Source organism: Parus major, chromosome 15, assembly GCF_001522545.3.
Source record: "Parus major isolate Abel chromosome 15, Parus_major1.1, whole genome shotgun sequence".
NCBI classification, from domain to species: domain Eukaryota; kingdom Metazoa; phylum Chordata; class Aves; order Passeriformes; family Paridae; genus Parus; species Parus major.
This window is the reverse complement of record NC_031784.1, coordinates 2,773,893-2,790,162: the sequence shown is the minus strand read 5'-3', so window position 1 is coordinate 2,790,162 and position 16,270 is coordinate 2,773,893. Positions and strand designations below refer to the sequence as shown.

At 44.9% G+C, this 16,270-nt stretch overlaps 2 protein-coding genes and 1 long non-coding RNA gene across 4 annotated transcripts in view; 2 read left to right on the top strand and 1 right to left on the bottom strand.

Annotated features, from left to right (window-relative positions):
- Positions 1-813: 813 nt before the first annotated feature.
- On the top strand, positions 814-13,651 carry ANAPC5 (anaphase promoting complex subunit 5). The gene is made up of 17 exons (XM_015643795.2): positions 814-1,058; positions 1,139-1,218; positions 1,888-1,997; positions 2,400-2,595; positions 3,547-3,613; positions 4,370-4,471; positions 5,555-5,745; positions 6,553-6,634; positions 7,297-7,386; positions 8,260-8,441; positions 8,911-9,046; positions 9,281-9,355; positions 10,154-10,275; positions 11,401-11,508; positions 12,032-12,179; positions 12,767-12,929; positions 13,281-13,651. Exons 1-17 carry the CDS (start codon positions 855-857, stop codon positions 13,493-13,495), a joined length of 2,271 nt encoding a protein of 756 aa, XP_015499281.1. The 5' UTR covers positions 814-854; the 3' UTR covers positions 13,496-13,651.
- The window catches only part of LOC117245173, a 9,800-nt gene continuing 5,698 nt past the window's right edge, over positions 12,169-16,270 (bottom strand). Inside the window, exon 3 of the long non-coding RNA XR_004499517.1 lies at positions 12,169-12,252. This is a non-coding gene — a long non-coding RNA (uncharacterized LOC117245173). The remainder of the gene's footprint in view (positions 12,253-16,270) is intronic.
- CAMKK2 (calcium/calmodulin dependent protein kinase kinase 2) overlaps positions 15,947-16,270 on the top strand; it is a 16,913-nt gene continuing 16,589 nt past the window's right edge. For both annotated transcript variants that reach the window (XR_001524239.3, XM_015643797.3), the window contains exon 1: positions 15,947-16,052. The gene's annotated coding sequence lies outside the window, so the exon portion shown is untranslated. The remainder of the gene's footprint in view (positions 16,053-16,270) is intronic.

The following is a 16,270-nucleotide window of genomic DNA, read 5'->3' as shown; positions in this document are numbered from 1 at the left end:
GTGGCCATCACCATTAATCACAGGATCATTAAAGTTGGAAAAGACTTACAAGACCATCAAGTCCAACCTGTTACCAACTGCCAGACCCTATTGTAAAGTGCCATGTCCACTTGTTTCTTGGACATTTCCAGGCATGACGACTCCACCACTTCCCCGGTCAGCCCCTTCCGATGCTTTACCACTCTTTCAGTGAAGAAATTTGTCCTGATATTCACCCTGAGCCTGCCCTGGCCCAGCCTGAGGCCATTCCCTCTGCTCCTGTCCCTGTTCCATGGCAGCAGAGCCCGATCCCCCGGCTGTCCCCTCCTGTCAGGGAGCTGTGCAGAACCACAAGGCCCTCCTGAGCCTCCTTTTCTCCAGGCTGAGCCCCTTTCCCAGCTCCCTCAGCCTCTCCTGGGGCTCCAGGCCCTTCCCCAGCTCTGTTCCTTTGCCTGGACACGCTCCAGCCCCTCAAGGTCTTGCTTGGCATGAGGGAGCCAGAATTGACTCCAGGATTTGCAGTGCCTCAGCAGTGCCAGCGCAGAGGGAAAATGTCTGTTCCCTTATCTAGCAGATAACTCCTCAAAGCTACAGCTGCCCAAGCGCAGCGCAGCCCATCCCCTCGCTGTCCCCATGGCTGTCCCCGGCCGTGGCCTGGCTGCAGTGCGGGGGAGCAGCCCCGTCACGGCCCGGACCCTTCTCTCCCCGGAACGTCTCTCTCGCGCCCGGCCCATCGCGTCGGCCCCCCAGTGGCGGCGCACAGCCCCTCCTCTGATTGGCTGCGGCGCAGCGCCCGTGCCGGCGGCGGGGGCGGTGATTGGCCGGCGGGGGGAGGCGCGCGCGGTTTCCCGGGTGACGGGCGGCAGGGAGCCGCCATGGCGAGCGTGCACGAGAGCCTGTACTTCAACCCGATGCTGACGAACGGCGTCGTGCACGCCAACGTGTTCGGCGTCCGCGACTGGGTCACCCCGCACAAGATGGCTCTGCTCGTGCTGCTCAGCGAGCTGGGCCGCGCCGGCGCGCAGCTCGGCCTGCTGGAGCGGCGGCGGCTCAACCGGCTGCTGTTGCCGCTGCTGCAGGTCGGGGCCCGGGCTGGGGCGGGGGGAGAGGCGGCCCCGTTGTGTCGCGACCTGTCGCGACATGTCACTGTCCTCCGCAGGGTCCGGACATGGCGCTGTCGCGGCTGCGCAAGGCCATCGAGGAGTGCTGCCCGCACCTGGCCAGCTCCGTCCACATCAGGTGCGGGGCCCGTGCGGGCGGGGCGGGGGAAGAACAACCGGGGCCGCCGTGCGGATCCTCTGCGCTGTTTGTGTCCGCTCGGAGCGCTGGAAAGGGCTCTGAAACCTGTAAATGTCAGGTTTTAAAAGCATGCATTTGGGCCAAAACTCTACTCCGACAGATTTCTTCTCATAACTAAGTTCTGAAAGGCACCAACATCGAAGTCGTCATATTTAAAGTTTCTGTGATGATCTCTTGTCATATCAGATAACTCACTAAACAGCAACAGTTCCAAAAATGTAATCAGTCAAAAATTTTAAATTTCAAAAATAAAAAGGGTTCCTATTTGTTTTAAGAATAACAATCTCATCTAATATTATAATAACAACAACAACAATAATAATAACAACAATAACAATAATAATGCATTGTATTATTATTGAATAATAATCTTGTCTAATTATTCTCTTTTAATAAAAATTTAAAAAGAAAAAAAAATCCCAAACCTGATTGTTATTTGGCTTACCAATATTTAATATGATCTTATTCATCTCAGTATGAAAACCTCCTGGGTCCAAGAAATTAATTATCACTTGTTTGTGTTCACTCGTTTATGCAGGAAGCAGGAGAATATTTTATTTGATGTCTATATTAATACCCTAAAAAATGTCATTTTCTTGCCCTGTTTAGGTTAAAACTTATGGCAGAAGGAGAACTGAAAGACATGGAACAATTTTTTGATGACCTTTCAGATTCATTCTCAGGGACAGAGCCAGAAGTTCATAAAACAAGTGTAGTAGGTAAATAATTGTTATCCATAAGCTGTTTTTGATGTGATATCTGTCATTGGTGTGATTCCCTCAGGACAAAGCTTTGTTTTGCTGGGGAGGTGTAAAATTGCAGAATGTCATTTTTCTCTTGCTCAGATGTTGCACATTAACCGATGGTTTTGCACATTTTGAGGTTGTCACTGATTTTGACAATTTATCACTTATCTTTAGTGAGATTTGCTGCTAAATTAAAACCAGATTTACACCCTGCAACATTGAGATGAGACTCACTAATTTCCATTCCATTTCTCATTAATTTCTGTTCAATGAGGAACTAAATGATGTTGTTGAAGCTGCTGGCCATGATTTTAGTGTCCTGTCTGCAGCAGCATCTGACAGCCTGTGCTCACAGCAGGTGTTTCCCCTCTCCAGGTCTGTTCCTGCGCCACATGATCCTGGCATACAACAAACTTTCCTTCAGCCAGGTCTATAAACTTTACACAGCCCTCCAGCAGTACTTCCAAAAGGATGAGAAAAAGGATGGAGCCGACGAGAATGAGATGGAGCTGACAAATCCAGAGGAGCTGGATGGGAAAATGGAGAAAGAAGAACTTGACGGGCCTTTAAGGTGTTAAATTCATGTTAAAGCCTTTCCTGTCTCTTAAGAAAATGAATCTTTGATTTTTTTAAAGCATCTTGCAGCCGGGCTGAGCTTTGTGGCCGCTCGTTTCCTTGGTGCCACCGTGTGGTAACATTTGTCAGTGGCTGGGGAAGGTGGCACTGCCTCATCCTCGCTTAGGGAGCCACAGCCCTGAGGCAGTTGCTGCCCACAGTTTCCCACTGCTGAGTGACTCCTCTGTTTTTCACATGCTAAAACTGTTGGAGAGGTCACTTCTGCTTCCAACAAGGAAAGATTGCTCAATAAGGAGAAGTTGAACGGTTTTGTTTTGCTTTTCATCAGTCTCCAAATAAAAGAACTCGTGTCTTTTTACCTCAAAAAGGAGAAGCAAGTGCTGAGAGTTTTCATCTGCTGAACAGGTGTTCCATTTTGAGAATAATCCTGGAAGTATTATATGTGTGCACATATTTAAAATCGACTTTGCAAACTGTATTTGTATAATCTTGTGCAGGAGTTGCTGCATCATCAGACAGCAGCTTTTGGGGTCTGGCTGTGTGCTGGACTTGCTGGCTTTCCACAGAGTAAATGTCTTGCAGAGCAGCTGTTTCCAGCAGTGATGGATGTGGCCCTTCAGAAGACAGAAAAAATAGAGCAGAGCCATTTGAATATGTCAAATACTCTCTCTGCTGTTTTTCTTTAGTTTTTTTTAGGGTGCATTTAGGGTAACATTGTTTTCAACTACAGTCTCTGCAGGTTGAAGCCAAACTGTGTGAAATCATTTGGATTGCTGAGTTTGATGGATAAATTTTGTTCTTTATTAAGTTTTCTCAGTGTTCTTTCATGCTTTGAGCTGTAATATCTCAGAAAACTTTATAAAGCAGAAGTGTGGGGTGTCTGATGAAATGTGTTTCTGTGTTGTCTTTCCTTGCCCCTGTTTCTAACCAGAGTGTTTCTTACCAGGGAAGAAGAGATAGCCTGCAGTGGGCCTCTTTCCCAGAAACAAGCAGAGTATTTTCTTTCTCAGCAGGTATGTTAATTCTCATTAAAGTGGAAGAAATGTTCCATAACATGAGTTTCACCTTGAATTTTATCCACAGTGTCAGCTGTGCTGTTTTCTCTGGTCTGGTAGAGGCTTGTTGATATCTTGCATGTTGTTGCTCAGTATGAGCACTTGGTGTTTTATCCAGACATGTCACCATATGCTGATATTTGGTTCTCAGAAGGTCCTTCTGCTGTGCTTGCCTCACATTTCTGTGAAATGTGCAGTTTTGTTGGTTATTCCAGCTGGTAAATAAAAAAGGGAACAGAAATACACATGGACACAAATGTCAGTAATTCAATAGTCTGTAATGCTAATTTAGGAACTACGTTTTTGTGATTTTTTTATTAATTGAAATCCTTGCCAGAGCAAACTGTGGATTCATCAATTTGTTTTCCTGAGGTTTTGGCTTTTTTTGTGTGAGAAGATAAATGTAATTCCAGTGAGCTGTGTGTGGCATTAGTTCTCCATAGAGAAACTTAACCAGGATTCTTTAAGTGCCTTTAAACATTGATTTGAATAAGGTTTTATTTGACTTGGTCCCTCTGATCTCTGGAAAGTGAACACTGTAATGTAGTATGGAATCAAACTCCCACTGTCATAATAGACAGAGCTGCTACAAAATCTTCTTTAATGTCCTCTCCAAGCAGATAACAACCTGACAATCCTGTACCACAATATAATTTTATAACCCTCCTTATGGAGTTAGATATTTTACTTGTACTGTTCAAATTTTATTCCCAGGCTTCTTTACTGAAGAATGATGAGACAAAGGCTCTTGCTCCTGCATCTTTACAAAAAGAATTGAACAACTTGTTAAAATTTAATCCAGACTTTGCTGAAGCAGTAAGTATCTTTTTCTTCATCCAGAATGGTTGTAAAAGGATTTCTTATCTCTAGGGTAGGATTATTTGGAAGTAATTTATTCTCTATTGAAATTTAAGTAGATGATAAAAGTGTGAGCAAGTTGCATGTAAATGTTTAGTAATTCAGACTAAAACTCCTGAAGGTACAGGAACCTTAATTAAGCAAAGTACTTCCCCTTTATGCACAGATATAAACGTCTTAATTTTGGTGGGACTGAGTGCATTCTTGTTCTACTAAATCTAAAACTTATATCTTTTACCCGCATTTTTCTAAGGAATTTCAATCTTCATACTCCTGTAGTTTAAAATTCAGTATTAAATGCAATATCTGTTAATTTTGCTGGTTACTGTTCACTTTGCTTCTGGTCCTTAATAGGAGTTTATACTGAAAGCCACAGATAACTCATGCTGAGGGACATTTCCAGAACTGTGGTGTGAGCTCTTGCTTTGTCCCTCAGCAGCTTCTTCTTGAGCAACTTCCATAAGTTCAACTCTTTCCTGCCTTGCTTTCTACCTCTTCCTCCCAGCAGCCCTGGGCTGATTTTCCTTGCTGCTGTTTGGAAGGGTATCCTTGAAAGGGCTGCCATAGTCCCTGGCTGGACTTCACAACATAAAGGATTATCCTGCCCAGGTCCCAATGACAAAAAAAATACGTAATTTTAGCATCTCCTTTCTATCTGCAAGGCATTTGGAAGCAGTGCTGATGTTTCTCAGTATCTTCCTGAGTGCAGACACTGTGGGAGTCCTCCCGCCATTCCCACTCTCACTTCACACATAAATACAGGGATTCCACCTCTGTACAGATCTCAGACTCACTGGGATCATTGTGACAAACAGATCTTGTAATATTCACCATTTGGTAGATCCTGTTAGGGCAGAGAGCCAATTTTGTCCAAGAAATTACCCAATTTTATCCAGAAATTCTGCCCAGGTAGTATCAGTATTGCAACTTCTGATCACTATTTCACGGTTACATGTTTTGGACAAAAATAAGCAGTAATTATAAACAAAAACTCTGGTTTAGTATCTATACAATTAAAGCTGATTTTGTTTCCCTTTCCAGCATTATTTAAGCTACTTAAACAACCTCAGGGTGCAAGATGTCTTCAGCTCCACACACAGCCTCCTGCATTACTTTGACCGGCTGATCCTCACCGGGGCAGAGAGCAAAAGCAACGGGGACGAGGGCTACGGGCGGAGCCTGCGCTACGCCGCGCTCAACCTGGCGGCTCTGCACTGCCGCTTCGGCCACTAGTAAGGAACTCACACTGGGACATCTCAAAGTGTTGACAAACAGAGCTCCCCTTCCTTCTGGAAATCCCTTCAGGGCCTTTCTCTCACTTGGCAGCAGCTGTGGTTGGGTTGGGATCGTCTTGCCATCTTGATTTGTTTGGGTTTGGTTTTTGTTTTGATGTTTATTTGGTTTCCATAATAACTGAGACATCTAAGAGTTGACATTTGTTTGTGTCCTGGGTATTTTAAGTGTTCAATTATGTTTCCATGACCTCAGAAGGGTCAGTGGGCATGACTGCCTATTCTTATCCATATTCTCAAGAAAGTGTGGTTGGTTTTCTGCAAGTCAGCATAGAGCTGGTAGTTTGGCAAAAGAATAATAAACATAAAAAACCATCTGAGCTTTTAAAATGCCATACAGGTAGGATTTATTTTGTTGATAAAGCTGGCCTGCCCATCATCATTTATGGTTTGAATTTATTGATTGCTGTCTGGAGGCATGATATGAAAGGACTGGAGAGGGGAAGGACACTGCAAAGTTGAGAACAATTTCTACACAGGCAGATTTTAAATGTTGCCCCTGTTCAAGCAATAACTTGGCACCATGGCATGTACAGGGTTTGAAAACCCATGTAGGAGTTACAGCTGCATTTTGGTCAGACACTGTCCTGAAGACCAGAATGCACTGCAGAGTGCTGGGAGGAAAACACAGGCTGTTAAATCAGAGATCTGAGTGCATTATGTATAATTCAGATCAATATTCCTCTGGATCAGGATGCTGTATCTTAAGCACTGTAGGAATACTAATTGTTCTCCCTGTGCTCATAGCCAGCAGGCTGAACTGGCACTTCAGGAAGCCATCAGGATTGCCCAGGAGTCCAATGACCACGTCTGCCTGCAGCACTGCCTGGTAAGAGCTCTGTTCAAACAGGGCTTGAGTCCTTCTGTTCAGTGAACTGTTGCACAACTTCTCTCACAGCAGCATTTGACTGCCCAGCAGTGGGGTGACATTGCTCCTGGCACACAGGGCAACATCTGCAGGATCATGGGATGTTTTGTTGCAGCTCAGGGTTAATTTCTTAAGCAGGAGTTTTTATCCTTGAGATCTCAGCAATAAGCTCAAAGTTGGGTCTTAGATGTTGTAAAAAGAAGTACTTCAGAAGCTTCCTCATTCCTATCTGTTGAATTCTCAGAGTAACTAGCCACCTTTAGAGCAAGCAAAGTGGGAGGGAAGGACTTGGATTTCTCTCTATTTTTTTTCCTGTAATTAATATTATAATGAGTTGACATCAATGCTATCAAACTCCTGAGGTGCAGCATTCCACAGTTCCCTGTATTTTTGTGCATCACTGAACCTCCACCAGCATTGGCTGGTGCCACACCAGGATCCCAGCCTAGCTGCACTTCTGATGTGTTTTGCTGTGCAGCATTTAGTAGAAATTTCCTTAGAATCAGTCCTCAAGTGGTTTGTATTTCCAGTGAGTTTTTGTGCATTCTTTAACAGCAAGCCAAGTTAAAAGTGCTGCATCCATCAGTTATTTGCAATGAGATTTTGATCTTTTTCCTTGCTAGAGTTGGTTGTACATCCTGGAGCAGAAGATATTTGATAGCTGTGTTCTGCTGGAGCACTCTGTGAACAAATCCTTACATTTTGGATTGCCAGTGAGTCCATTTCATCAATCCTTTATTCTGGGACAAATCCATATGGTGATGGGTGTGTGTGTGTGAGATCAGAGTTTGTGGTTTTGTGGCTTGTTTGTTCAAAATATGTGACTGGATTTAAGCAAACATGTTTTAACCCTCCAAAATCTAGCTGTTTCTATGACTTTTATTCTTCATATTAATAAGCCAGAGCATTATTGCAAGGCTCACTGGTTTTCCTTCTAACTTGTTTGATTTTCAGGCAGAAAACCTCTCTGTGGCTACTGGCCCAGGCATCATTTTGGTACAGTCTGGTGCTCAGGGGAGGTTCTTAGGCCTCCACCTTCCCTGAAGCTCAGTGCTGATACCTCTGGCAGGGCTTTGAACACGTTTACTTGTACAGCTCTGTGAAATCTTGCAGGGCACCCCTCCCCTTTGGTAGTTTGTGCCCTGGTAGATCTGTTGTCTGATAATGTTTAGTTCTTCCCCATATCTGCAATTCCTTTTTTAAAAGAATTGTTCTAAAATGGTCTAAACTGCTGTTGTTGGGAGAAAGGAGTAGACATATCCTCTTTGTGGGGAAGGGAAGGAAAGCAAAGGCTGTTTTCAGAGCAGTTCTGGAGAAATCCAGGTACTGGTCCTGTCCTCCTCCATAAGATTTCTGTGTGGGGGAGTGGAAATTACCTTTCACATCCAACAAAATGACATTCACATATGTGTGGGTGTGCATAAGTGAGTATTTAAAGAAATGCCTGGAGCAGTGTTCCTTTGTCTGTGCTGTCTTTTTGGGATTCTTTTTTAGTAGTTTAGAACTCTTCTCCAGTGTAATTTGCAAGCCTGGGTTACTCTTCTGTCTTCCAACACTCTAGATATGTTTTTTTTCCTTCTTCCCAGTATCTTGCTTCCTTGGGAATACAGTCCTTGGTTCAGCAAAGAGCTTTTGCAGGAAAGGCTGCCAACAAACTAATGGATGCCTTAAAAGATTCTGATCTGTTGCATTGGAAGCACAGCCTGTCAGAGCTCATTGACATCAGCATAGCACAGAAAACAGCCATTTGGAGATTATATGGCCGCAGGTATTTGCTTTGTTTGGAACTCCTGGATTAGCTGCTGCACTTGTTAGCAAATAATGCATTTATATAGGTGTAACAAGTGAGTGTGTCTCGCCAGTGCACTAAAATAAAGCAATCAGACTGTGATTCAGTACAGGCTGAGTGCAATTATTTCCATTCTCTTGTGTTCCTTTAAAACTCATACTGAAGAAGAGATAGAGTTTCCATTTAGTAGTGGCAAATAGCTCATAAATTGTTCCTGTGCCCCCACTTTGAGCATCTCTGTGCTTTGGCTGTGTGCAGCTATCAGTCTGTAGTACTTGCTGTGTCTGCACAGTCCAGAGTCCTTGGACAGCAGTTGTTTTGCAAGTTTTCCTTCTCCCCAGGTCCCTGGCTTAACCAGACAATGTAGACTATTGTCATAACAAGACCACAGATTAAAAATGGTTGTTGTTTGCTGCTTGAAAACTAAAAGATATTTTTCTTGCACAAGCACCATGGCACTTCAACAAGCCCAGACCTTGCTGAGCATGAACAGTCTGGAGGCTGTGAACGTGGGTGTTCAGCAGAACAACACTGAGTCCTTTGCCGTGGTGTTGTGTCACCTGGCAGAGCTGCACGCCGAGCAGGTGAGCTCTAGGGCTGCTTGCACCAGGTGCCATTTGGTGAGAGGATGTGTGGGTGTTACTGGCACAGGGTGCAAGACTTGACTTGTGGTTCTTTCTGCCTGCTCTGGGGGCAGAGATGATGCAGGGTGTTTGCTTGGCAAGGCCCTTCCCTGAGGGTTGTGCTGGAAGGGAGGGGAGCAGGACACCCCCCTGTCCCTGCCCCAGTGCGTTAATCAGAGTCCTTCTGTGTTCCAGGGGTACTTTGCAGCTGCTTCTGAAATACTGAAACACCTAAAGGAGAGATTCCCTCCCAACAGTCAGCATGCACAGGTAGAATACTTAGCATTCAGCCTGTAAGTTATGTAATATTATACAGTGTGATCTGAATCCCACTGCTCCTGAATTTTCCTCTGGATGCCTTGGGCTATACATTTTCTCCTTTCCCTTGGCTCATCCTCATGGGAAGCTGTACAGCATCAGCTTTTTTACAAAAGCATGGAAAAGCTGCCTGTGTTGTTTTCAGACTGGTGAGATGTTTCTCTCAACACAGCCTCCTAAGATGAAGCTGTTCAAGTAGAAATTGCATTAACAGAGGAATATACATCTCCTTCATGAGCACATAGAGCAGTTAAATGCTCTGCATTGACTTGAAGCTTCAAAGTTCTGTTTAATTAGTGCTGCTTATTTTGATATATTACAATCCAGAAATAACTGAGATAATTGGCTAATAACCTGATTTTTGTGACTCTGGGAAACATTTCCAGAGGAGTCTATAAAATAGTATTTACACTGAAGTGTTCAAGATCCCATTAAATATAGTATGAGCTTTCTCTTTTCACTACAGAACAGGTCTACTTGTCTGCAATTCTCAAATCATTTGTAATGATTTAAAAGAGTCTTTTTACTTAAAATGCAGTCAAGTAGGTGAGCTTCAATATTGAAACATTAATCCAGACCTGAGCATTTCTGTTGAGGACAGTAATTCAGTAAATCCAATAATTGGACAGTGGAGTTAGTGTGTCTAGACATAAATACCCCCAGGGGAAAATAAAAAGTAAATTCTAATTTGTGATTAGAAAATGAGCAGGCACAACTTCTAAAACTTGTTTCTGGATGTTCTTTGTTTAGCTTTGGATGCTGTTTGATCAGAAAATACAGTTTGAGCGAGCTATGAACGATGGCAGATACCATGTAGCAGATTCTCTAGTAGCAGGAATTACAGCACTTAATAGCATTGAAGGTGTATACAGGTAAGAAATCGTGGGTCTTCATGCACTTGCAGGTGTATTCCATGAAGATAATGAAATATTTAGCAAAATGATCACTGGCAGTCTCATGTGCTTGTATATTTTTCCCTTTCTAGAACTAGTTAGGGTCATGTTGTCTAAACTATAGGGCTATTCCCATAGAGCATCCTGCAATAATAATTTGTAGTAGTTTCTCTGGACATTTTAAGAACTGGAATAGCTGAAGCTGGTGTTATTTTAGAGCTATGAATCTGTTGTGGTAACATCTTCAAAATCTGCTATACTCAAACCTGAGCAGAAAGCAGATTTTTATGTCAAATAGCTGGGGTGGGAGCTCAGGCCTTGAGCAAATTCCTCTGTGGCCTTGTTTCTACATCTCCAAAATGGAACAATGTGATTTTTTTTTTCACTCACCTTAATGGGGTCTTGTTTCTAAATGAGACTAATGTGTTAAAAATAGTTACAGCTAAAACTTGGTTTTTGGTGAGTATGAAAACCAGCTTAGTGTTCAAAGAATTTCTTGTCGATTTTCAGTGAGGCAAAACACCTAAAATAGCCAGTGCCAGTCAGCCCAAAGAGCAATATTCAAGCTGTGGGACCTGATGCTTGTCCTTCTGGAATTGGACTGATCATGAATTCCCTGATCTTTAAATGTTCTGCTCAGTGTCTGGTTCAGGGCATTTGTACCCATCCCCTGCTGCTGTGCATTTGGTCCTGACTTCCCTGTTCTCCATTTTCCTGTAGCTCCATATCCTTGTTAGCTCAGGACAATTTTAGCTGCTTTACCTCATACCTGTTTTTCTCACAGATAATTACTTATGCTTTCTAGTTTGCATGTCCTCCCACTTCTGCTGCCTGTTTGGCCTTTGGTTTTGGCAATCCCTGGTTTCTATCTAAAGCTATTTTATGAGTTTGATCCTTTCTGCCTGGGAGTTGTCCAGTTGGCACCAGGGAGATCTGTTTTTCCTCCTGTCTGTGTGTGCAGCATGTGTACACTTTGTCAGGTTGCCAGTCTGCAGTTACAAGAAACACAGGTCACAGAATAGAGAGCTGATTTACTGTGTTCTGAAGAGCAGAATTCTATGCAAAATACAAAAATACAGTGATGTTTTCTTTGTACCACAACAGAAAAGCCATTGTATTGAAAGCTCAAAATCAAATGTCAGAGGCACACAAACTTCTGCAGAAATTGTTGATCCACTGCCAGAAAATCAAGAACACTGAGATGGTGATTAGGTAAGAATATTTCATTTTCAGAGTATTAAAGCCACTTTGCAGTGATTAGAATCAGCCATTTCAATTTGTCTGTGTTCAGACTTCACTAGTCTTCAGATTACCTGCTGTGATTCCGAGATTACAGAGTCATTTCAATTATTAATCACAGTATGGAGAAATCCTCAAAATATTGTGTCATTTAAACCTAGTTCTTTTTAATATGTAAACTAGAACGTGGTAAACTTAAAAGTTCCATGAAGGTTCATGGAAGAAGGGAACACTGCATCTAAAATAAGTAGGAAATGGAAATGTGTGTGTGTGTAGTTTTACCTTGGTGTAAATCTTAAGAGAGCTACAGTGTTATTTAATCTTTTTTATGTCTGTGGCATCTCCTTTTAAGGGTGTAATTTAAATTTATTGTACATGCAGCAGCCTAATTCATAATAAAAGCAATACCATTGTGGATAGAATAATTCCCTGAGAAACAAGTGGGTATTTTTCATCCAGAGTAAAGGTTTGTAACTGCTCACCCCTGTTTGTTCAGGGTGCTGCTGTCCATAGCAGAGCTGTACTGGAGATCCTCGTGTCACATCATCGCGCTGCCGGTGCTGCTCCAGGCTCTGGCCCTCGCTCGGGAGTACAGCCTGCAGTACTTGGCTTCTGAAACTGTGCTGAACTTGGCTTTCTCCCAGGTAGGTCTGATTTGTGTTTTCACAGGGCTGCAGGGCAACATTTATTCTGGGGATCTGGATGCTGTTTTTACTCCTGTGAGATTTAAGAACACAACCTCGTTGGAATTAAATTATTGATTCTGAAGAAGTAAACTCTGAATGTAAAAGCTTTCAAGGAAGTTAATAACAGTTGAGTTTCATGTGTATCACTAAAATGTATAGTTATTGTATATAATTAAGCAACATAAAATTCCCCTGTCTTAATGTCTTCAGTTATTTTTTTATGCTGGTATATTGGCTTTCTAGTAGCACAGGTTGGCTTGTATATTAAAAATAATGCTGGTAATGAGTTCAGTTTTATTGTTTATTCTGAGAGGTGTGGCTGTCAGCACTGACTGAGTAGAGAAGCCTTTCCCAATCATTTCAGAGAGCAGCTCATTTCTACCCATAAGTTTGGATTTAAAAGAAGATTGTAGGGAAAAATTTGAAAAAAAAAATTGTGTTATATTATGTTATTAGAAACAGACAGGGCTTGTGTTGGTGTTCCCTGAAGAAGCTGCTCATATCAGTGGATTCCTGTGTGAAAACAGCAAGTATTTCTCTTTCAGCTGATCCTTGGCATTCCTGAACAAGCCCTGAATATCCTGCACATGGCAATAGAACCTGTCTTGGCCCATGGAGCTGTCCTGGACAAGGGCTGTGCCATGTTCTTGGTGGCCAAATGTCAGGTGGCATCTGCAGCTTCCTACACTCCACAAAAAAAGACTGAAGGTAGTGTGAAGAGTAATTCTATCTGAAACAGCTCAGAAGTGCAAACCAGTGTCTGTACTGGAGTCCTGCTACACCAGAGTGTGTTACCTGGTTATTGGATACAAAATTAACTCGGAATTAGTTGTTCCACAGATGTTTATAATGGAACATTGTTTATCTGCATACTTTCACACACATATTTTGCAGCAAAGGCTGAATAATAGAAACTAGCTGAGAGACCATGTTGCTAAGACACAAATGGTTTTGAAAAGCTGAGGAATTTATAATTGGCCTCCTTAGACTTGAGCTGCCTTGCTTGGAGTTCTTACTGTGATATTTTCTTAAATATGACTGTCCCCCTTTTTCCCACAGCTTTGGAATCTGCTATCTTGAATCTAAATGAAGCCAAGACTTACTTTGCCAAAGTGGACTGCAAAGAGCAGCTCAGAGACGTTCTCTACTTCCAAGCCCGGCTGTTCCACACCCTCGGCAAGACCCAGGAAAGGAACAAATGTGCCATGTTGTTCCGTCAGTTGCACCAGGAGCTGCCAGCACACGGTGTCCCCTTAATCAATGCCTTCAAGTGATGCATTTAAAGATGAGATTTGTTTGTTTTCCTGTTTCGGTTTTGTTTGGTTTGTTGTTTGTTTTTTTTTTTTTTTTTTACAAACATCTTTTTATTGTATTCAGTCATCCGTGTTTCAGAATAACTGCCAATAAATCATGATCTGCTCTTGAACAGACTTGTGTTTTGCAACACAAACATCATTTTCCACTCATTTCACTTTTATTCTGTACTTGAAATGAAGAAATTAGTGGGGAAAAAAGAGAAAAGACCCTCTTGACTGTGTTAAAAGCACACTGAGGGGAGCAGTGCAGTCACGAAGTAGTGTTCTGTTCTTAGTAGTGACATTTGCCGAATCAATGCAGGCTTTATGGACACACAGGTACAAAAAACAGTGGAAAATGTAGGCAAAGCTCCTTTGTGCTCTTTTTAAGTGGTATGGAAGGGGGAGTCTCATTTAAAACATGTCCTTGCTTTTAACCTGTCTGCAGTTGTTTACGCTGCAGAAACAGATGGTGCTGGCAGGAGGAGAAAAGACAGGGTTCAGTCAGAGAGGTGCAACAGTGCAAAGTCCTGGCACTGTTGTTTCGTGTGTCCTTGTGCAGAGGGGGGATGAGAAGAGTGAAGAGTGGGAAACAACAGCCCCAGCTCAGCTGAAATGTTTTTATTGTGTGTGTTCTCCCCTCAGCACTGTGTGTCATTCACCTGCTCTGCTTTTAGGGGTGAATAGACAACTGATGTATCTGGAGGGGCCTCCAAGAAATCTGGAGAGGGACTTTGGACAAGGGCTGGAGTAACAGGACAAGGGGGAATGGCTTCCCACTGGCAGAGGGCAGGGTTAGAGAGGACTCTGAGGAGAAATTCTCCCTTGTGAGGGTGGGGAGGGAGGCACTGGGACAGGATGCCCAGAGAAGCTGTGGCTGTCTCATCCCTGGAGTGTCCAAGGCCAGGTCGGGTGAGGCTTGGAGCAGCCTGGGATAGCGGAAGATGTCCCTGCCCATGAGATGGTTGTTGAGGTCCCTTCTACCCCAAACCATTCTATAACTGAATCTGTGATGTGCTAGCATTGACTGCTGGCAACGAGATCCTCATTTTGGAAGAAAATTTCATTTTGGCTGTAGTGTGGTATTTGAGGGCAGATGGGATTGCACTCCTGTGAGTGTAAACCTTTAGTGAGTGCCAGTCACCTGGTGAATATATAAAAACTGAGCATCATTAAACCCCAGGAGATACCCTGCTTTGAAGCAGTAGATTTAACTGTGGCATTATCAGCAACGACAAAGCAAGACCAGACCTAAACCTGGTTCTGCTGGAGCCCAGCCAGGTAAGGAGGAAGAGAGAAGCACTAAGGTGTGGTTGAGACAAGGCTAGTCCGGTGTAAGTTTACACATTCCATTAATTAGTGCTGCATCGGGGCTGTTGGCAGATCATCACAGCCTTGATTTTAAGACGACTTTTCCAACAGCAAAGGGGAACCCAGCTTTGTGGAACACTGGTGATGGCTCATTACATCTGCTGTGTTTTAATCAACATCGAGGAGTTTAATCCTTAAAATGTGCTATGCTAAGTGCATAAACCTGATTTTTAGAGTGGCTTTCAAGATTCTGGTCAGAAACAGAGTGTTTATTGACAAAGCTGGCATGGAGGGCTCGCTCTGCTCTGGGGAGCTCTACAGGGTCAAAGTTTTGCCTACAAACGAGCCTTGAAGCAAAATGAGGAAGAGGGTCTGGCCAGGCTGGGGCATTTGCATCTGCTCAAGGCTGAAGCTGCTGCTTCATGAAAAGAAAACCGGGGGCAGGCTTGGTGCAGAAATGGTGCTGCATGGAAATAAAAACCAACCCCAAATACTGGACAAAGCGAGGGGTATGTTTACCGAGGGCTGGTGTCAGCTGGGGTGTTCAAGGCCCTACCCGTGAGCTCTGTCTCAGCGCTACAGAACTGCAGCTTGTGTGGGAACTGTTCGGTGGTGGCCTCTGTGACATTTCCAAACAACTGTTTTCCAAACGTCCCCTTTAGGGGATGATTTGGGCAATGGCTCAGAGCGGGGGAGCTGGCGCAGGTAACCCGGTTTGCCCCCAGCCGACCTGAGGCTGGAAGGCCAGTGTTGGCACGGGGTCAGGGGGAGGAAGCGGCGGCGGGGACACCGGGGCTCGTGTCCCTCCGAGGGGGACGCGGGGAGCCCACAGCGGGGTCGGCGGCGGCGGGACCGGCCGGGGCTCCGCGCTGCATCCCGCGGGGAGGTGATGCGGGGCCGCGCGGCCCCGGGGGGAATAAAACACTGGGGAAAAACATTATAAATAAACAAAAGAACAAAACACACCCCGAGAGCGGCTTACAGGGGGAGGGCGGGCAGGATGCGGCTGCCCAGGGGGAAACCTGCCCTTCCCCGGGGCGGAGCGGGGCCTCCCTCTCTCCCTCCCTCCCTCCTTCCATCGCTCCCTCCCTCCTTCCCTCCCTCCTTCCCTCGCTGCCGCTGCCGGAGCGGAACCGAAAGCGAAGGCGGTGCCGGGCAGCCGCGCTCCGGCCCGGCGCGGCGGGGGCTGCGGGGGCTGCGGGGTCCCGGGGTCGCTCCCCGCCAGGTCGGTGCTGCGGGAACGGGCGGGGAGGCCGGGCGGGCCCGGGCGGGGGATGCGCCCGCGGTGGCGGAGACAAAGCCGCGCCCGGAGGGACCCGGCGGGCGGGGGCGGCCGAGGCGGGGATGGAGCGGGGATGGAACCGGGGCTGGGGCTGCCCTGCGGACGGCGAACGGCGTCGCCTCCGGACGGGGCTCTGTCGCGGGCGGGCCTGTGCGGACACC